At 42.0% G+C, this 22,841-nt stretch overlaps 1 protein-coding gene across 3 annotated transcripts in view; it reads right to left on the reverse strand.

Annotated features, from left to right (window-relative positions):
• LOC126263227 (tudor domain-containing protein 7A-like) overlaps positions 1-17,357 on the reverse strand; it is a 212,706-nt gene extending 195,349 nt beyond the window's left edge. For 2 of the 3 annotated variants that reach the window (XM_049960324.1, XM_049960313.1), the window contains exons 1-2: positions 17,290-17,357; positions 14,910-15,002 (exon numbers count right to left, since the gene is read on the reverse strand). In XM_049960324.1, the coding sequence (XP_049816281.1) occupies positions 14,910-14,994 (85 nt within the window). In that variant the 5' untranslated portion in view covers positions 14,995-15,002; positions 17,290-17,357. Of the gene's footprint in view, positions 1-14,909; positions 15,003-17,124; positions 17,221-17,289 lie in introns of those variants that run through there. The other variant, XM_049960320.1, reaches the window with a different exon arrangement.
• Between the last annotated feature and the right edge of the window lie 5,484 nt (positions 17,358-22,841).

The following is a 22,841-nucleotide window of genomic DNA, read 5'->3' on the forward strand; positions in this document are numbered from 1 at the left end:
AAAGTTGCCCGTCATGCAAATTTTATTGAAGAGCTGAAGGAGGACCTCCTTCGATCGTCTGTACGATCGATGCAACATGCTGTAAGTTATTAGGACATTTCCAGGGGCTGTATCACAAGCTACTGATAATGCATGGAGAGAAAGGCTGGTTGTATTCCTCCATGTGTCTCCCAGTAGTGACAGAAGGTGGGATCCTGGCTAGAATCAGCCGTAATGGATTTATATGATTCAGCCACTGCCTGAGCTATGTCCCTCGGCGATGTTATGAGAGACCCTTGTATTCTTACAGCTGCTACTGGCAGTCAAGAGTTCTGTCTTGAGATCCTCCTGATGGCTTCCCACACTTCACTTGCAGATGTGGACCAATTGGTGGAGTTCAAGAACCCCTAGAAAGACCTCTGCTTACTCTCCTACATTATTCTCCTCACCTGTGCATGCACCTTTCGAATGTTTGCAAGATGCTAATCTGTAGGGCATTGACTGACTCTGCACCTGATTGCAAAACAACCAAGGGATAGGGCACCTCCTAGGCATTTCTGCTGACTTTGGGATGGACACATCGGCGGCATGGTGAATCACAACCGTAATGTGATCCACCCAGTCCTGGATACCGTCACACTGCTCGAAGACAGCTAACTGCCTGTAAAACATCCAGTTAGCCTTTATGAACAACAATCTCAGTGGCTTTCTTTTGGGATCTGCTGCATTAGGTAGACAGATCCAGATAGGGAAATGGTCACTACCATGAAGGCCATCATCCACTGCCCACTGAGGAATGTCTACAGGAGCAGGCGAGCATTAGGAGAGATATATGGCTGTAGATAAACCCGTAGCGGTGCTAAAATATGTAATTTGACCCATGTTAAGCAGTATGAGATCTGTTGTGCTTAGCAGATCCTCAATTACCAGACCCTTGGGGCAAGTGGTGTTAGAACCCAATGGAGCATTATGTGCATTGAAGTCTCGTAAAAGGAGAAACGGATGGGGTAGTTCGTCAAGAAGATGAGTGAGGACACCACTATCAAGAGGCTCATGGAGTGGTAGGTACATGGAGCACACCATTATGTCAACATGGGCCTTTTTCCGAACAGCAACCGGTTGTAGTGTTGTTGTTAAGGGAATAGGTGATGAGTGAAAAGTGTCCCTGAACACCGCAACCCCACCTTTTACCCTGTCACCAGTAAGATTGTCTTTCTTGTAAAGGGGATAGCCTCCAAGTACAGGTATGCCAGTCTCTTTAAAATGAATCTCTTGAAGACAGATGCTGTCCTTTAAAATGAGTCCCAATTCCTCCAGTCCAGGTGAGTCTCTTATCCATTTATATTCCATTGGAGTATGGGAGCATTTCATCAGCATGACATTTATTTACCCTTGTCCTTGCACCGGGGTAGTTAGGAGCTTGTACAGTGAGGCGGGTGGAGGGGCTGACTGGGTCTGGTGATGCATTAAAATCCCACCGTCAGTCGGCTGCGCCAGAATGACATCTGATGGCACCTGGGTCAGCTTTCAACCCGGATGCTGCAATCCTTTCTCCACTCCCTTTCCCAGGAAGGAAAAGGGGGAAAAGGGACCGCGACAGGCACTTTTCTTTGAAGAAAGTGGGCATTGAGAAGCAATCTTCTTTTGGAGTGCCTTCGGGCTGCACACTGTAAAATCATTAAAGTTCTCTTCTGTTGTAGCCGCGTGGATTGTTAGGTTTTTAACTTTGATTTGGCACATGCAGGTGCGAGTACAGGTGCTGGTGGTGGATAATAGTACACTGGGTGTCGTCTGCGTCGTAGCATCTACCTTAGGAACGTGTTTCTGCATCAAGGAAGCATAAGAAGGGAAAAAGACAGAGGGCTTCATTGCCTGATAGTCCTTTTTGGCTTGTGCATAGGGGATCCGCTTGGTCACTTTGATTTCCTGAATTTTGCATTTCTCTGCAAAAACAGGGCAGTCTTGGCTCCAGACTGGGTGCTTTCCAGAGCAGTTAATGCAGACTGCTGGAGACGGACAGTCAGTCCCAGCTTCGTGGGCTGCCTTTCCACATTTCCCCCGTATCTCTTCACCTCTGCAGCTCAGCGGTGCATGACCAAAACACTGGCATGTAAAGCAGCGCATAGGGTTAAGTACATAGAGCCTTAATCTGAGTCGGAGGAAACCTACCATGATGTGTTCAGGTAGCGTCAGAGAACTGAAGGTCACAATGAAGGTGGCAGTCTTCTCAATTTCTCCTTTGTTCTTAAGTGTCCTTTTCTCCACATCTATTATCCCCTGTGGTGCCCATTCTTGAGTTCAGCAACATCTACGTCTATAATGACATGGCAGGTTACCACACCTTTGCTGGAGTTAAGGAAGTTATGCAACTCAACAATGATATCATACTCAACCAACTTTTGTGACTTCTTAAGAAGTTGGTTGGTTTAAAGAGGGGAGGAAGGGACCAAACTGTAAGGTCATCGGTCCCTTGTTCCCAATAAAACAACTACACAAGGGAAAGAAGAAAAGAAATGAGAGTACAGCACAATAACAGGAGAATGGAAGAACCAGAAGAACGGCAGGAGGACAACCAACACTACTATGGACAAAACAGGAAAAGAAAACCACAGAGAGAAGCAAGAAACAGGTAGAAGGGATAAAAGCAAGAGAGCAAATAACTGTGGCTGGGCAACCACAAGAATAAAAAGGAAAAGCCAGCCACTCTGAGACAACTTAAAACATCCAGTGCTAAAGCATTTGAGTGGAAGGGTTGTTGGTTGGATTAAAAAGGGGGGAAGAAACCAAACTACAAGGTCATCAGTCCCTTTTTCCGAATAAAACAATGCCATAAGTGTGAGAATAAAACAAACGATACTGACAACACAAAACGGAATGGAAGGAAAAATCACAAGAACGATGAAAGGCAACAAACATGTAAATGGACAAAAGGGAGACAGAAAACCACAGAAATGCAAGAAACGGGATGAAGAGAGTAAAACAACAAAGCAGATGATGATGGCTGGCTGACCATGAGAATAAAAAGGAGAAGCCAGCCACTCTGCAACACATTAAAACCTCCAGCCTAAAAGCACTAGGGTGGAGGACACAGAGAGACAAAGGACATGCACTAAAACTTAGATCGAATGATAAAACCCATCTTCATGAATAAAACATAAAACTAAATCAGCCAATGAGGCGTTGTCAGATACAATTAGTGGCAACGAGTCCGGTAACCCAAGATTCCATCGTTGGGAAGTCAAATTGGGACAGTGCACCAGAAGATGGGCCACTGTCAACCAGGTGCTGCACCTACACTGAGGCGGGTCTTCACGGTGCAGGAGATAACTGTGGGTCGCCCAAGCATGGCAATGCAGAGCCGGCAGAGGACAACTGACTCCCTGTGAGAGGCCTGCATGGAAGACTTCCACACATTTGTAGTCTCCTTAATAACTTGCATTTTGTTGTTCATACTGTTATGCCATGCCATCTCCCAAAGCTGAAAAACCCTGTGGCGTAAGTCAGAACGCAGGTCAGGTTCAGAGATGCCCATCTCCAGAAGCAGTTTCCGCGTAGCCTGTCTGGCCAGCCTGTCAGCAAGTTCATTGCCTGGGATTCCAATGTGACCTGGGCTCCAGACAAACACTACTGAATGACTTGACTGTTTCAGGGTACAGATGGATTCCTGGATGGTTGCTACCACAAGATGATGAGGGTAGCATTGGTCGATAGCTCGTACGCTGCTCAAGGAGTCAGTACACAGGAGTAATGACTCGCCTGGGCATGAGCGGATGTGCTGAAGAGCACGAAATATAACTGCCAGCTCTACAGTGGGAACACTGCAGCCATCGGGCAAGGAGTACTGTTCTCTATATCCTCCATGAACATAGGCAAAGCCAACGTGACCATCAGCCATCAAGCCATCAGTGTAAACCACTTCATGGGCCCGGTACATGTCGAGAATCGATAGAAGTGACAGCAGAGAGTCGCAGGGTAAATGAGTCCTTAGGGCCATGTGAAAGGTCCAGGCGAAGCCGTGGCCTAGGTGTACACCACAGAGTTATACGTGAATCTACCTCAAATATAGGTGGTAAGGAGAAGAACTCCCGTTCACACACAAGGAATCGCACGCGAACCACAATCATTAGCCCCGACCTGGGCCACCGATGTGGGCGATGAACCGCCATGGTTGGGGAAAGGAGATGGTAATTCGGATATGCAGGAGAATACGAACACGTGCCATGTAACTGACCAGCATTTGTGCACGCCTAACCTGCAATGGAAGGACTCGGGCCTCCACCAGGACGTTGGTCATCGGACTCGTCCTAAAAGCTACTGTCACTAGGTGACCGCCCCAGTGGTGCACTGAGGGCGCCACCGAACCATAAAACAGACTACTAGTCAAAGTAGGATTAAACTAGGGCTCTGTAGAGTTGCAGCAGTGTAGGGCAATCTGCAGCCCAGTTGGTGTCGCTCAGGCAGCAAAGCATATTGAGGTGCTGCCAGCACTTCCACTTCAGCTGATAAAGATGAGGAAGCCATGTCAATCGGGCTACAAAAACCAGTCCTAAGAAATGATATGTCTCCACTACCGTGAGTGGATCGTCATTAAGGTAACGTTCTGGTTCCGGATGAACAGTACGACGCCAAAAAAGTGCATGACAGACGACATCGCGGTTGAAAACTGGAAGCCATCGGCTACAGCCCATGACTGCACCTTGTGGATGGCTTCCTGTAGGCACCACTCGGCAACACCCAGGAGCAGTAAGAAATGCAGAAGTCATCAGCATACAGAGAAGATGAGACAGACAGCCCTACGGCTGCTGCTAGACCACTAATGACCACTAAAAATAGAGATACACTCAATAGAGAGCCCTGCAGGACCCCATTTTCCTCTGTATGGGGTGAACTATGGAAGGAACCAACTTGGACACAGAAAGTACGAATCAACAGGAAATTCTGGATAAAAATCGGGAGCAGGCCTCGGAGACCCCACTCGTATAATATGGCAAGAATATGATGTCGCCAGGTCATGTCATACACATTTCGTACATCAAACAAGATGCCAACCAGGGGATGGCATCTGCAAAAGGCTGTTTGGATGGCAGGCTTGAGGGACACAAGATTACCAGTTGTAGAGCGACCCTGGTGGAAGCTGCGCTGACATGGAGCCACTAGGGCATGTGACTCCAGGATCCAACCCAACCACCAACACACCATATGTTCCAGCAGCTTACAAAGAGTGTTGGTGTGGCTGATAGCTATCCATATCCAGCAGGTGTTTACCGGGTTTGAGCACCGGAATGATGGTGCTCTCCCGCCACTGCGATGGAAAAACGCCATCGCACAAGATCTGGTTGAAGATAACTAGGAGATGTCACTTGTCTGATCTGGTTCAGGAGCAGTGTCAGGGCAATGCACAAGGGCACTGAGGAGCTCCCACTCTGTAAATAGGCCGTTATAGGATTCACTGTGGCATGTAGTGAACGAGACGACTTTCCCTTCCAGCCACTGTTTGACAGGGCAAAAGGCTGGATGGTAATTCTCCAACGCAGAGGCTCTAGCATAGTGCTCAGCAAAGTGCACGGCAATCGCGATTGCATCAGTAGATAACACACCATTTATGTTAACACCGTGAACATCTGTTGGGATCTGCTACCCAAAACATGTTTGATCCTTGCCCAGACTTGGAAAAGTGATGTATGGCACTCAATGGTCGAGACATCACTCCCAACTCTCCTGCTTCCATCATTTGATAAGTTGGCAATGCAGGCATGGAGCCATTTAAAGGCAATGAGATGCTCCAGGGAAGGGTGCTGCTTATGCCACTGTAGAGCTTGCCGACACTACTTAATTGCTTCAGCGACTTCTGCCGACCACCAAGGGACTGCCTATCACCATAGGCACCCTAAAGACCGAGGGATCGCATTTTCTGCCACAGAAAGGGTTTTTGTAGTCACCTGCTCTATCATCACATCAATGTTCCCGTGTGGGGGAGGTTCAACAGTGACAGAGGAGGTGAAAGTTTCCCAGTCCACCTTGTTTAAAGCCCATCTGGGCAGGCATCTGTGGGCCTGACACCTGGGCAGTGACAGGAAGATGGGGAAGTGGTCACTACCACACAGGTCATCATGTGCTCTCCAGTGGATAGATGGGAGAAGTCCTGGGCTGCAAACTGATAAACAAACTCCACGTAAAACTCGATTACAGTTGCTATGGTTCCTGTAATATCCCTTATACCTGCAGAGGGCAGGGGTCCGCATTGCTGGGAACCAGATTTCCTGGAGGGCAATGCAGATAGCAGGTGTGAAGCTTAACAGTTGCCGTAGCACAGCTAGGCGGTGGAAAAAACTGCCGAAGCTCCACTGGAGGATGATGTCATCATGAGACTTGGGATGAGGCAGTTTACACTCGGGGTCACCTGCTGCCACCGACTTATTGCCTGAGCCATCCATATCAATTACGTCTGAGGGTCTGGCGAGATCTAGGTCCTCAGTGGATGCCAGAATCTCCACCTTATCAGCAAACGCAGAGCTTGTAGGTAGCGGTGGTGTGGGTGTCACCGAAATTCCCTTGGTCTTGGAAATTTTCTTTTTGGATTTCTCTAGCTGCTCCTTGGGTTTCCCTGGCTGGGAGGACTTCACTGATTCAGTCTCTAGGACTGAGGATGAGTGTGAAGCCCTACGGCCAGCTGCCTTTGGGCTCATCAGCCACTGGCGTGTGTCATGTTTCCCACTACCAGAAACCTGGGAAGGGAGTGACCCAAGGGACCCCTTCCTAGCAAGAAGAGCCAAAGAAGACTTACGATTCTCTGGCTGAGAAGTGGGAATTGGTGACCCCGATGGTTGGGGGAGGGGGAGGGGGCAGTGCTATGAGGCAGGTGGTGTGGGAACAACAGGGAGGGAGGTGCTCCCCACCATCAAGGGGGCAGGAGCACTCTTCCGGCTCTGAGAGCCGACTGAAATTTGTGGCAACAGATGGGGCTACAACTGTTCTCATAGTGCTGGCATCAGAGGAGGTCATAGCCACAAGTTGTAGACACTCTTATTTTTTCTCTTAGCCTTGGTGTAGGTCAGTCCGTCCGGGGTCCTGCATTCCATGATTTTCCTTTCGCAATGTAAAATCCTGCAGTCTGGCAAGCAAGGGGAAGGATGCTCTCCGCAGTTGACACAGATGGGATGTGGGGCACATGGAGTATTGGGATGTGATGAATGTCCACAATCTCGACATGTGACGCTGGAAGTACAGCAGGAAGACATATGGCCAAACTTCCAGCACTTAAAGCACTGCAGAGGGGGAGGAATATATGGCTTTACATCACAGCGGTAGACCATAAACTTGACCTCATCGGGCAATGTGTCAACCTCAAAGGCCAAGATGAAGGCACCAATGGCAACCTGATTACCCCTCGGACCCCAATTGATGCGCCGGATGAAATGAATGCCTCATCGCTCTAGGTTGGCGTGCAGCTCATCATCAGACTGCAAAAGAAGGTCCCTGTAGAATATAAGACCCTGGACCATATTTAAGCTCTTATGGGGCTTGATGGTAACGGAAACATCCCCCAGCTTGTCACAAGAGAGTAAAGCCCGTGACTGTGCAGAGGATGATGTTTCTATCAAGACTGACCCTGCCTGCATTTTGGACAAGCCCTCCACCTCTCCAAACTTGTCCTCTAAATGCTCAACAAAAAACTGAGGCTTCATCGTCATGAAAGATTCCCCATCAGCTCTCGAACATACAAGGTACCTGGGTGAATAAGAGCCACTGCCATCCCTAGCCTGAGGTTCCTCCCATGGTGAGTCCGTGAACACTAGAGACTGCTCGTGTTTGACCACCAGCAAGAGATGATGTACCACGCTTCATCACGTCATCTGCCCTGATGTCACCCACTCCGACCAGGGGACCTCCCCACGAGTGCCATCAAGCCGCAGCAAAGGCCACCTGGCAGGATGGCCATCACCGGGAGTCCCAGTGCGACGGGCATCTACTCCGCGGCATACGTGGGGAGTTAACAGTGCAGGCATCAGCAGAGCAATCCCTGTGTGGTCAGGGGGCTACAACCAACAGGGTACATGGCGGCCCCAAAATAATGGACTGGCTACTGTGCTGGATATCAGGTGCAACCAAGCAAACATGTCCATTATTATCATAAGCATAGAAAACAATATTGCACAGTTGATGGAAAAATATGCACCCAGGAGGGTGACCTCGCCAAACAGTTGGAGAATAAGCAGAAGTGCAGATCCACGTCGACGAAGGATGCGATAGGTCCCAGCACATGATCACAATGCACCATGTAAGGCACCCTTCCCCCATTGGCTCGCTCTTAGGGAAAACTTTGAAAAATGGAGGTCAATCCCTACAGGGGACGACAGGCAGGAATGCTGGCTAGATGGTTCCGTCCTGAAGATTACATTTTGATTTCCAGATTGTTGCCTAGTGATGAACACGTGAAATGTTCAAAACACAACTCCTGAACTAATTAATTTTACACAAATCTGACTATAATGCAATGTTCGGGATCGGGAACCTTATGAATTGTGATAACAACAATCTAAAATATTTCAAGAAATTAGAAAGTTGACAAACGTCTACACATATGACATAATCAGAATTTCTCAGTTATGAAAAAAAAAGGAAGCTGTTTAGAATATGTTACACTGTTTGAAACATGCTCTATTTTAAGGTACATACACAGTGTGCACAACACCAGAATTTAAAAAGATTGGCAGTGATACACCTACCACACAAAGGATTAATGTCTTTTTATCCACATCAAAATTTGTCCCTTCTCTCACAAGACACCAAAATAAGTGTTTTTGATAAGGTTTAAAGACATATTCTTTAAGTGGCATTAACAATTATAAAATCAGAGAAATCCATTTTAATAGCAAGTTGTTCAAGAGAGGCACAATTTGATACATTCAATGACTTTAGAAGCTTATTTTCTGACAGGCAGACCAACAATTTACTGTCACGCACTGATGTTTGCAGTGACTTTCACTCACTGCCTATTCTTTCTTAATATATGGTAAAATTTGTCATATCCAAATTTTTCAGCAAGTTTGAAGAGACATTGTGTCATGGGCATTGCTTTCTGGTCTACATTTGTGTTATTTTTGTATTCTGTGGAAAAAATTGTATCAGGATTGCAATTTGCAGTATCCAAGATCTAATAGATCAGGAACAATGGCTTGTTGAACTTGATGATTTTTTTCACTTTTCCAAAGAAAGTGGCCTTTATGAAATCAGTTCTAGTACCCACAATAAAAGTTACAGGTGGAGCTGAAGCTTGTCAGAAATCCCTTGGGTGCATTCAGTGCACAAGTTTCGACAAAAATTAAGATAGTCAAAGCTGGGAGCATTGTCCATGACTGGGACACTTGATACAGAACGACCTTAAATGTTTTTTCATTGTATAAAATCAATCTCAGCGTTGCAAATGTCATGTCTCAAACACACTCGATAAACATGCAATAAACAATGTTCTTCACTTCATAATACGACATGAATAAATACCACATAACTTAAAATGAATAAGTACCACATAACTTTGCCAATTTTAGAGAATAACAGCATTTGGTATAGTCTTTGAAGTGTGATGTCATATGTTGTGTAGATGTCACCTGAGAGGTTTCTGCTGATTCCACTGTAGCTTGCTTTAACCCATAATTGTTTTGCTTTGTTTCTGGGCACAGAAACAACTAAGATCATATGCATCCATATCCAAACCTTAGAACACTATCACAAAAAAGGAGTTAAAAACGACCACACGTTAACCCCAATCGATGGGAGGATTGAGAGCTAAGACCAAGGACTTCCTCTTGGAGAAAGTTCCATAAAATACACCGTAAAGACAGCAGAGGTTCCGAACTAAGGATTGAGTGTCCTTCACCATTGCTATGACAAATAAAAAGTAAAATGCGGATTACAGCCCGTGAATCGATCACCAAACGGCCGATAACTCAGACGAAAAAAATAAATTAGAGCATACGTGGTTAAAAAAGGGCATCCACTCAGGAAATGGTGAACTGTCAAAGGCTGACGACAACGAGCACTAAGTGGTGGGGGATTACCACTTAATGGGGACAGCTGATATGACAGTCCCTAATGTGCAACATAGGCAAAATGATCTCGCAGTGAAAGGGCCGAGAGGAGATTGGGCAAACTGCTGGCAGATGGTTAATCCCCGGAGCTGCTTCTCATGAAGAGAAGACCAGCAGTGACGCCAAAGTGACACTACCTGCTGACCGATGGCAACACGAAGATCGTCAGAAGGAATGGAAGAACTAGCAAGTCAAGGTAGGGGGTCTGCAGCATCGGCAGCCTCATTTCCTGTCAGACTGATGTGTCCAGGAACTCACAAACATCACAGCAGCTCCCTTAAGAGTAAGGGAGTGGAAGCTTTCTTGGACTCGTTGCACTAAGGGATGGATTGTGTACAGCACACAGGGGCTCTGAAGGTCATAGCAAGTCGGAGCAGATGACACAACTGAAAAGCCAGTGTCAGCGGAAGTACTATGTGGCCTGATACAGGGGAGGGGGGGGAGATAGTGGGTGGAGCTCAGAATCTCCGCAAATTAACAGCCTAAGGTGTTCAAGATAGCAATGCTGTCCACAATTACATCATCTTTCATGGTTGGGCCAGAAATTGGGGAACTGACCTTAGTCCCAGAGAGTCGCAGGAGGTTGGCCCACACAATGGAAGAGGGAGTGGAACTGTTAAAAAAGAACTAGTAAATGATATCCAGCTAGCTATTTTGCTGTCACAAAGAATGCAACAACACTGCACACATAACTGTTTATGACGAATACAGTTCACCATCATAGGATGACTGGTAAAAATGCGGAGGGCACGTCTCGGCATGTAAATTGTGTTGCGGCACTCCTTGGTCCACAAGAGACTGGGACACAGCGACTTGGGCCCATGATGTAACAATGCTGTGCTACGTGATGTTATGTTTGCACCTCGCATTTGGAATGCATCGAGTTTGGAGATGATGATTTGTTACCTGTGATAGAACAGTCTACGGTTGAACGTCTGTGTTTGCAAGTTGTATGTGATTGATATAGTGAGGCATCTGATATAGTCTGTATGTTATCTGTGTTCTAGAAGTTTGGTTTTGGTGACTTGGCAGTGAATTATTTAAGGCTAGAGTTCTTGGCTACTCATGTTTTCCATTTTGGAAGTGTTAGTTCACATTGTGTTAATAACAGTTGAAAATTTAATATTTTGTTTCCCATTTGTTACATTTCATGAATATTACAACAAAATTTACAAATCATGTGTTGGCTGCTACTACGGGTGACAATACAGTCACTTCAAATAATTTTCTGCGGTTATAGGGCATTGTGGCGGAATGTATGAAATGTCAACAGTGGAGTGAATTAATGAAATTGACCAACACTAAAGGAATGAGTAGATGTGGTAGAATTTCTATATGGGGCAAAAATAGGGCTGAGTCAGTGTGCTTTTGTTTGGCATGTGTTTTACGAAGTAGCGAAAGATTTTTTTTTTTTTTTTACTTGGCTATTGTGTTGGGGACAGGTATCATTTGGCGGACTGGTGGTGGATTTTTTTTTTTTTTGGGGGGGGGGGGAGATAAAGAGGAATATTTTATACTGGTTACCAAGTCTTACCAGTGACAAATGTAATCAATATGGCGACTATAACGTTACAGCAGTGGTGATTTTTCCAAATAGGCTAAGCAGATCAGCCTCTCAGCATGATTTTTTTTCCATCTAACAAGGAAACTGTGAAAACATGCACTAAAACATAATGTCACATAAGCCATTAACATTACGTCACTGGTCGAAGTCCAGTATCGAATATTCCTATAGACCAGTGGTAGTCAACCTGGTCCCTAACATCCAATACTGGGTGTTCCAGCTTTGTAGCGGGTAGTACGGGTTTTAAAAAAACTGTCATTAGGTTTTCATGAAATTTTGATGTAAAGTATGTGGTAAGTAATTATTAATACACAGGGTGTTTCTGTAAGTGCATGCAAAAATGTAACAGGACATAGAGAATGCTCCACTGAACAATTTGAGGTAAGGAACCTGGGGTCGGAGAAGCCAGCTTAAGGAAATATGGAACTAAACTTGGTTACAGTTCTGTCTCGCATTACTATTTTCCAGCTTATTTACAACTAACATGTGTACAAGTTTACATGTACTGTGCTGTTTATTTCCTATGTGGAAATAACAAGGGCAAGCCTAATTATTAGGAATTCATGATGCAGGTTTTGTTTACTTGTCCTTAACATGGTTCTGTTGTATCCTATTTACATTGTCCCATAACAGAAAATGCTATGAATCAATGACAGACCCATTCATCACTCACTCAGTGCTATACAGAGACGTACAGTACAATACAATACAATGGAGCAGTACCAGTATAGTTTTGCAGAAATCACTGAGATGCATCTTGTGCATGTGTAAGTACATTGCAAAGCTCTTGCTGCTGAAAGGCTGTACAGGAAACAATTTCCTAATCGGCACCATCCGGCACGATGAGTGTTTATTTCTCTTGATCAATAAATGCAGCAGACTGGTTTGTTGGAAAGAAGAGATGAGGGGACTGGCAACATGAGGATCACTTGCACACTCGATTATGAAGAGGTGGTGCTGGAACGCGTTGCAGTGGACCCCACTACAAGTACTCGTCATATTGCACGTGAAATGTACGCTGCAGATACTAGCGTGTGGCTATTACCCCACAAACAACAATTACACCGCTATCACCCACAAGTCCACATAATGCTTGTGACAGACTTTCACAAAGGGTCGCATTGTGGCAGTTGTTGCTTCAACAAACAATTGATTTCCTTCAAATCTGCTGACGAGGCCTCGTCTGATCGTGATGGTGTTTCAAACAGCAGGAACAGCTATGTGTGGGATGATGAAAATCCTCACGCTGTAGTAGAGTCACACCAAGTATGATTTGCTATAAATATCTGGCCTGGCATCATAGGCTACAATCTCAATGGACCATATCTGCTACCTGAGCATCTGAATGGCCACCTGCACTTGAGGTTCCTGCAAAGAGTTCCACCTGAGTTGTTGCAGAATGTACGCTAGGCTGCTTGTGAGGGAATGTGGATACATCATCATGGTGCACCGCCTCACTTCAGTGTTGATGACCGCAACCGCCTCAAAGCTGAATTTTCTGGTCACTGGGTTGGAAGGTGACGTCCTGTTCCACGGCCTGTGAGGTCACCTGACCTCAATCCCCATGAATATTTCCTATGGTGGTATCTACAGTCATTTGTGCATGAGACCCTAGTGGACATGAAGATGGAATTAGTTGCCAGAATTGTAAATGTCTGTGATGTGATTCAAAACCCACCAGAGGTATTTGTCAGGATGCATCAGAATCTTATTTGACAATGTCATCGAAGTTGATGACCATCAGTTTCAGCACATTTTGTAAGATACAGTGCAAATAGTACATTCATTGTGTCAATGATTGTATTTGCAATTAACTGTAACTAATGTAAATAGAAAAATACACAGTAATGAGATTTTATTCCTATTATCTCCTTAAGATGGCTTCTCTGACCCCAGGTTCCCTACTTCAAATTGTTCAGTGAAGCATCCTCTACGTCCTGTTAAATTCTATGGAAACACACTGTACATTTTAACTTGCCTAACTCTGCTTTATAAAGGTAAGTACTTTCCTACTTCACAAATCACCTTTACTGTGGAATCAGTGGGTGATTAAAGATTTTTTGTACTAAAAAAGATAAAAATAGTTGGCTGTATATAAAAAAAGGTTGGCTGCCTCTGCTCTATAACCTTTTTGGTTGTTTACTGTTTTGGTCAGGTTACTTTTTCAATAATAATTGTATCTTCAATTTGTTGGTAGTAGTAGTAGTTCACTTAGTTTGAGATATGCCTATTAAGTGCAATTTTCAGTACCTATTTTTTGTAGCTCTGTGTGGGTTCATGGTATAATGGGCCTCCTTTAGCTATACAGGTCAAGCAAAATTACCCATACCAGAATTTTTGTTTTTAAGGGTTTTTTTGTCTTTGATTTATTTCCTCAATTTTTGCATTAGGATTGTCAGATATTTAGTTTTTCACCGTCCAATACCCACTAATTCATGGGGTTGTACCATTAGTTTCATGTTATTTCTACAATTAAATATTTCTCATGTTATTTGTGTCTGTTCACATGTGTAATGATATTATGATCACTACATTGTGCAAGCTCAAAATAAGGGAGTCCGCTTTCTTGAAGATGTCACTAATCAAAGGCAATGGGTGGTACCAAAATCTTCCATTAGGCAATTTTGGTAGTATGTTTCAGCTGTAGACATCCACCATTGTGTTTTGTTTACTTGTTTTTTTAGCTGTTCAGCGTGATTGCTCATCTCAGGTTATTTACTACATATGGGTCCAGTGGAGATCCAGTGATGTGAACAATATTGTTGTTTGTGTAATGTACTAGACCCATATAAGTTTTTTTTAAGTGGGTTTTAGGTGATAGACTGAACTGTAGCATAGCCCAATTTCTATGTTAGGTTAAAGATGACAATCTTGTTGCAGGTTGCCATTGCTGGCTAATGTGTTGTAACAATCTTTTTCTTTTCAAATTGTTCTTTCCATACTTATATGTATTTCCCTGATGAAAACTCCACTGCGGTCTGGCGTTTTCAAGTTTTTTATGTGCCTGAAAGTATTAGTAACAAGAACATTCCCAAACAAAATCCATTATTCCCCATTGTACGTCCAATGAGATCGTCAATTTTTGTTTTGGTATTGTTTTAGTGTTGTTAGTGACATTATCCATTGCACATTTCTTGAGATATGAATCTCCACCATGTTAATGACATCACTGGTCTACAGGTGCAGTATTACATTGTTTACTAATTCTATTTAAACTATCTCCACTCCACTAGAGTGTAATAATTCCTCTTGGATCCTTAAACATTAATTGTACTTACGGTCTAAAGCCTTCACTGATATGCCTCCTTTTATGGAAAGGAGGCAAGCGCGGAGGTTCTCCACAACACTACGCCGATCAATCATGATGGCTGCTGTATGAAAAAAAGAAATTTATGGGATAGAAATACAAATGTAAATTGCATACAGAAGCAGTTACTATAATATTTTGGAAGTTAATACTGATTTCTTTACAAGAAAAGTAGGAAAAGATACTGATATTACTACTGGAATTATATCCTTTAAATCTGGTTATAACTGTCAGTACATTATATAAATATAAGAATAAATCAAAATTTGTTGTCTCGGTGAATAGTTTGCTACATTTGTTAAAATAATTTACGAACAGGGAATTTTTTTTCAAACAGAGATCTACACCTTGTAAGAAACTACCAATCCGGATTACTCCTCCTTAATTTTAGACTATATATATAACATACGAACTAATTAATGAAATATTCAATTACTTATGAATTTGTAATTGAAATATGTACAAAAACCACATTATTCTGAGTAATTTGCTTGTAAAGGGATGCTTGTGTTGGTTAACAGGATAACATTAACAATTTTGCCCATGACACAACACTGTTTCATGTGACTTTCAGGAACAGTAAATGAAAGATTGTCAATTTCATTGTTCAGTTTGTCTTCACTGTAACTCCTACATGGCAGTAAGACTACACAAAACATTTGTGACTGCCAGACTGCAGAGGAGAGAGGGGTGCCTCACTTGCCAATACCTCCTTTCAGCCACTCTCACAACCAACTTAAAACACATAAGTGTAGCGTTATTTCTTTAATAGTGTGGACTGCTTCGCCAGTTTTACTCAACATATCCACAACTGTTACATATAATGTTCATTATTAAACATATGCTATAGCTGTTTAATTACTTACTGACTCAAGTATTTACAATACCAGGTTCAAGGAACTCAGCCCAATCTTCAGGTGTACCTATAGACACTAGGTTGAAGTGTCCATGTCAAAACAAACTTGCAAGGCAACACATCTGCTGTACATTGCTCATCAGTTTCAATATCCAGAAGTGCCCACATAACAAGCACCTTTGAACTATTGTCATTAAGTCGCCCTTATTATAAAAGTGATGGCAAGGGCCGTGGAGTAAAAGGATCAACTGGTCAAATGTTTATGTAGCACCGTCAGCAGAAGCAACACGCAGATAACATAGCACTCATACTGAGCACCAATGCCATTGGAGTGCCAATTCCAATGGTACTGGCACTCTGTAGGCCTACAAGTAATGCCAGTGGCATTGGTGCTCCATAAAATATTTGTTACACATTACCTGTGTGGTTCCTTCAAATGACAGCATTACATAAACATTCGATTGGTTGGTCCTTTTACTCCATGCTTCTCACTGTTACTTGCAGGACAAAGGAGACTTACAGCAGTTATAGTTGCAATGCACTCATTGCGCAGGCACATTTGGGTATCCAATTTGATGAGCCATGTGCAGCAGATATGTTGCCTTGCAGATTAGCTTTGACATGGTCGCTCCAACCTACTACAATTAAGATAGACCTGAAGAGTTGGCCGAGTCCCTCAAAACATGGTATTGTGAAGACTTCCATCAATAAACAACAGTACAACTATAGCGGCTGTAGTATGTATAAACCAGACATCTAGTATCAGTTTTAAAAAAATTTGTCCCCAACACATTGTAAATTTTCCTCTCCAATAACTATATTCCCCTCTACATAAAAGAATGACGCAGCAACACACGTATTCTGGTGCACAATTTTTAACCATGTCCTGCCTTGGCATTTTCCGATCACTTCAATGAGTCTATTCAAATTATTAAACGTCCACGCTAAATTTCTATTATTCGTTTTTCAAAAATCACTCTCAAGACGCAAGATATTATATTCACTTCAGACAACACAATACAATCTACACGATTTGTTTTAGGCACTGAAATTGCATTTATCGCAGTACCCCAACACAAAATTTATGTTACCATGCAGTACTTCTTAAAGTCGACAGGGCATCCTAACAACATTTAACAGCTGTCAATTGCGCAGTCACACAGTAATGCAAAACAGCATCGTTATGGCGAACACACAGAAGCTGCGTGGGTTTCACATCTGTGTGCATTATATGAAAGCGTAAACTTAATCATAAAGGTAGCTACGAGTCAATCAGATAATTAAAGTATCCTAAAACGGGCACATCCGCAAATGACAATTCCTTGCTCACCCTCTGTTAACTATTACACTAGGTTGACGTGAAGGAATGCAATGTGAGTGACCAACTTTCTCTTACAGTGTCTTCTGAACACCAGCTTCTAGGACATCAGAACTAGACGTTTCGGAAATCTGCTGTCATGCTCTTACTACAACAAATAACGATGTCACAACTTACATTATTATTTGACAACACGACCACGTATTTCCCCCGCTCCGCGCTCGCACAGATCTTTTTCGGCGCAGTCTCCCGGGCTGTTAGTAGATCTATGGATTAATATATCGGCGGCATAGATGTACATTATTTTTTAATTTATGTGATTAGCTAGCTTCTAAATAGCATAAAAACTTTTAAGCCATCACAACTTAAAGGTATTAATACTTATACACATAGCAAAGTAACATTTGTTCTTCTCCTTTCATATATGTTTTCAGATCGAGATTGTTGTATTTATATTAGACAGACGCATTTGACAGTTAAACATTTAGTTGTTAATTTATTTCTTTAGTTAAGTTCATGGTTACTGTTCCGTTTAAATTACGATATCTTCCTTAGCTATAAATCAGGATGTGGTGTCGCAGCTCCTCCTGGTTGTAATTTACATTATGATTCATTTGAATTTATTTATTTATTTAGCGTGAGGCATTATGCTCAGTCAGCTCGCTAACAGAAGAAAAATTTTTTTGAAGATTCAGTGGAAGCTATTATTACGTGGAATGCCATGCTTAAGATTTTCTACAGAAACAACTAACAAACTGCGTGCACGATTTCAACGCAGGGGCACGCTTAAAAGTGTCAATCTATATCTTTTTTCAGGTCTAAAGCGACGAAACAGAAGTTATTAGCACACATGTAGCTAATCTACAAAAGTTATTTGCAGATCTAAATGATTAATTAACGATACACGAAGAGACTACATTATCTGAAAGAATACTAAACAGTCGAATCTTATCTACGCCGGGAAAGAATTCGATAAGTTTAAAGATCTCTGGGACACAATTACATCGCAAAACCAGAGTTTGAATTTACTCATTTCATATGTGCCTGATGCTAGTGCACATTTGTTCCGAGCCAGAGTAGCTGCGTGTAACAGCTACAATGTAACGTTTGACTACAAAAGTGTTTGGTTTCGGGAGATAAGCCAATGGCAACATTGTTGAGACAGGCTGTATGGGAAACAAGCTGTATGCGTTGAATATGGGTGCTGCCGGACCAGAAAAGAGAAATCAAACATGTTCTGAAACACTGCAAGTGTACCTCAAAGCAGTTGGTCATAAAAAATGTCAACATTATGAAGGAAGTCTTGAAGAAATTTAACATCAATATACAAGATAGCAGTGCTGAATTTTACGATGGTTGTGAATTAGAAAAGATGCATGGAATATCACTGAAAGAATAAGTAAACTGCTGTACAGCTGCTGGCGAATTAATCAATGTACCATTTGTACCAGTGAGTACAGACACTTTTCCAGGTGCTCGATATTGGGTAAGTTTTAAAAACAACTGCAGTAAATTCTGTCGAATTTTCATTCTTTAAAAAGTTTGATACCTTTAACCAATTTCAAAATGAATCTCATATCAAGAGACATGGCGCTAAATAATTAAGTTCTGACAGAGGCAAAGAATTTAATGACAAGAAAGTCAAGTAGTTTCTCATAGACAGCGGAGCAGGATTACTGATTCCTCCATCCTCCACCCATCAGAAAATATTGTGGCTGAACATGAAAGTATAACAATTGTTCAAGCTGCAGGAAGTAGGAAAGGATTGTCTGCAGGAGCTTACGATACAGAAGTGAACGTCGTAAATCGTTCTGGAAGGTAAACCCCCTTATGAGCTGATTACAGTCGACCAATGGGAAAATTTGATCAGCTCAGAGTTTTCAGCAAAGGCTCTGCTCTGTTCAAATAAACAAATATTTCAGTTTAAAGTTTAATATCAAGGCTGTTTTTGGAGACTTCGTTGGGTATATTAACGACAAACATGAATGTAGTGTTTGGATTCGTCCTAAAAGATAAGCTGTATTGAGTTATGATGTAAAATTGAAAGTGTAAGCAGTTTATAGCTTCTGTAATGTTCTTACAGAATTTGGCATTTCTTGATGATTATTCTCAGATCTGAGTCCGTTAGACTTGGTACCTAGAGCAGAAGACAAATATCATTGACAGTCTGCTTCTTGAAGGAGTCAAAATGAAAAACAATTTGATATACTTGATTCTAGAAGAAGTCGATTATCAAGCTACTGTATTGAAACGAAAAATCAATAGTATCCCTGAAAGTAGAAAGTTCTTAATTTTCTCAACGTGATAAACTTGGGAACAGAAGAGAATGAACAAAGTGATGAATTCTTGATGCTAACAAAAGTTAGCTCTGACGAACATGAAGTTCCATACTGATTTCCTGAAGTACTGCAGTCAAATGAGAAGGGAAGAAGCTAGTAATGAAGAGACAGAGTCGCTTAGGGGACATAGTGTAGGAGATTCATTGAACTCCCTACTAATGCCAAAGTACTGTACAGTCGCTGCATTCTACACTAAATATTTGCAGCTGGTAGAAGGTATGTAGAAAGCGGTTTTCCAAAACAGTGTTCCAGATCCTTGCCTGTTTTATCACAATCACAATGAAAACGGTGTTGCATAGCAATTTATGTTGAGGATGGCCTAATTTGTTGGCAGTGACTAGGAAAGAACTACTGATTTCATGAATATATTATACATTGTAATGTGAACTGATATAACAACAATTATAGCTTTATCAGCACAAAAGTAAAGCAAAATGAAGATAGACTAATTATGACAGGAAAGAAGAATTGAAAATTTACAGTGATGCTGAGTTCCCTAGTAGCATGTAGGAAAGACGATCAACAATCGCATTGTCACAAAGTAATATATTGGAATAGACTGATAGAAAGAACTAGATGCTTAGTCTTCTGATGAAGCCACTTGACTGGGTTCAGTTTAATTTACTACATTCTGGAAGTGAAACAGTAATTATATTTTTGTTTATTTCCCAGATTTTTTCCCATTTGGAGGGAGAATTGCAATAAAGGGGATTCAATGTAAACTGTTATTTCACAGTATTTTTGAAATGTCCTTTAATTTTATAAAAACTTCTTGTAATATGTTTTTTCACTGAACAGTTTGTATCCTGTGAATAAACCGTTCATAAATGGAACATTGTTGACCAAACTTAATAACTCTGGAACACAGCCAGATTCAAGAATTACTATGACAGAATTTGCAGAGAAGCCATTGAAGTTCAAAAGCACAAAAAACAACTTGAACAGAAAAGAAGGATTGAAAGTAGACAAGTTGTCATCCTTAATGTTAAATGAAGCAAAGATCACCAACTCTTCCTCACTTCAATCTTCTTGGCGTCCATCGGCTCGACTTATCGATCTTAGTAATCACGACCTGACTTGTGTGGATGTGTCTATGAAGTTGGGTTTCCTGAACTCATTTAAGTATGAAACTGCTATTTGAGTCTGTACTGCCTCTGATGATGTTTCAGCAGTAGGAGACGAAACGTTATGCAAATAAATATGCCTTGGAACACACTCTAAAGCTCATTAAAAAAATATTCACCAAGGACATATGTATATCTTTATTGGAAAAATAGCTAACAAGCCTTAGGTACTTTTCTATAAAAGTTAAAGAAACGATCTATGTTTCACCAAAAAAAATTACAAAACAGATATGGAAGACTGTCGTTGAATGCAATTAATATGAGGGCAAATTCTGGCTCATCTAAAATTTATCAGATTCCCAGCTCCTGGTGTATAATCATTACAGTTCTCATCATCTGCAATAGAAACTACTAGTGTGAATGACATACTAGAACTAAGATCAAGTAATAATGTAATATTGTCACATAATGACTATTGTAATTATTTCTGAAGTAAAGTTAACTACCTACATTAACTGAGTATCCTATTAAATCCTCACTGTTTAATTATTATGCAACATATTAAGGTCATATAATGCTGCTTACATATTCCTTTTGGCAGTCAGTATGTACTTCAGGTTCACACATTGGTCGTGACTTTGGCAGCTGCTTGGGAGGGTGGTAGTGAGCGACTTTTGTCTCAGGTGAAGTGTTTGTGAATCTATATCAGAAGATAGCCACGTTTTTGAGTTTGTCGTGCTCAACAGCAAAATTATTTCATAACTGTTCAGTGAAAGAAACAATATTCATAACATGTTGTATATAAGTAACGATTCACATCCTTCTCTTTGGAACTGAGCATATCTCGCAGGACCAAGAGAATACCTTTCTGATTCTACCTGCGATTAAAAGTAGTATTAATAAAGACTTGTTTAGTTGATTATGACTGCTTCCTTTCCCACTGTGAAGCAAATTTTTCGAAACTTGCAGGCAATAAAAAAAAGCAGACAGGATGCTATAGTAGTAATTATAAACATAATGTTTCCAAGCTGAAACGTGGTGTACAGATCCTTCACTAACTAAGGGTCAGTTATTCAATCACCACTTAGCACGAATTCCGAATACCGCCTAACCAGAGAATAAACCTGTGACAACTTAACCGGTGAATTATGGCCGGTTAGCGAGCTTAACCAGGGAACACGTTTTCAAGATGGCAGGAACAGTGGCAGATGCAGACAGCGGTGACGATGTTTTGGCTGTAGTGTTCATGAGAATGAGGAAGGAGAAGAAAATGAAACGACGCCGATTTATCCAGATTTCGCTTATCAAAGGAAGCCGTGCTTCGTGTTTTCAATCTAGTACTTGAGAAACTGGTTCACATGAGGGGCAGGTGAGACTATTTCTCTGTGTTCTTCAATAATAATATTTACTTACAGTAATATGGATTTAATTTCCGTACCTCGTTAATTCCGTCATGTTATGTATGTAAATCAGGCACATTAAAATGACGATACATGCAAAAAATTATTGTTTATCTGATGTATGTTATAATTGCTGCGGTAGTGGAAAGCACTGTTTCGTTTTATTTAGCAGACAGTGCCAATATAGATTTAAACAAATCGAAAAACCACACATGTTATGTGTACGATTTGTTTCAACAGCTTTTTCTGTTTTAGACAAAACATCGATTTTTGTGTTGCAAAACGTTTTAATATAACAATAGTGTCCCAATTTCACTCAGCCACATTACGTCAACTGCAGAAAATATTGTTCCAAGCAGTTTTCTGTTGAGAATGCCCCTTTTTGCAAAAACCACAGCAGTGTCAAACAACATTTCGCCTTTTAGTGAAAATATTGAAATCACAGGCCCATTAATGCTTCAAAGCAACAACATTGTCTTCCAACTACCATTATTCATTGAAGCCTATGAACTATTTGTGCTTACTCATCTTAAGTTTAACATACTAACAAGGAGACAGCACGACCGTCGGGTCGGGATTTGTCCGAAATTTTGTGTGGTGAAAGAGGACCCCTAACACCACACACGTGGTTAAAATATTAGGATGCACTACTCGGAAAATCCCCCCATGAATCATGGACCTTGCTGTTGGTGGGGAGGCTTGCGTGCCTCAGCGATACAGATACCCGTACCGTAGGTACAACCGCAGCGGAGGGCTATCTGTTGAGAGGCCAGACAAACGTGTGGTTCCTGAAGAGGGACAGCAGCCTTTTCAGTAGTTGCAAGGGCAACAGTCTGGATGATTGACTGATCTGGCCTTGTAACAATAACCAAAACAGCCTTGCTGTGCTGGTACTGTGAACGGCTGAAAGCAAGGGGAAACTACGG

This window comes from Schistocerca nitens, chromosome 1 (genome assembly GCF_023898315.1).
Source record: "Schistocerca nitens isolate TAMUIC-IGC-003100 chromosome 1, iqSchNite1.1, whole genome shotgun sequence".
Classification (NCBI taxonomy): domain Eukaryota; kingdom Metazoa; phylum Arthropoda; class Insecta; order Orthoptera; family Acrididae; genus Schistocerca; species Schistocerca nitens.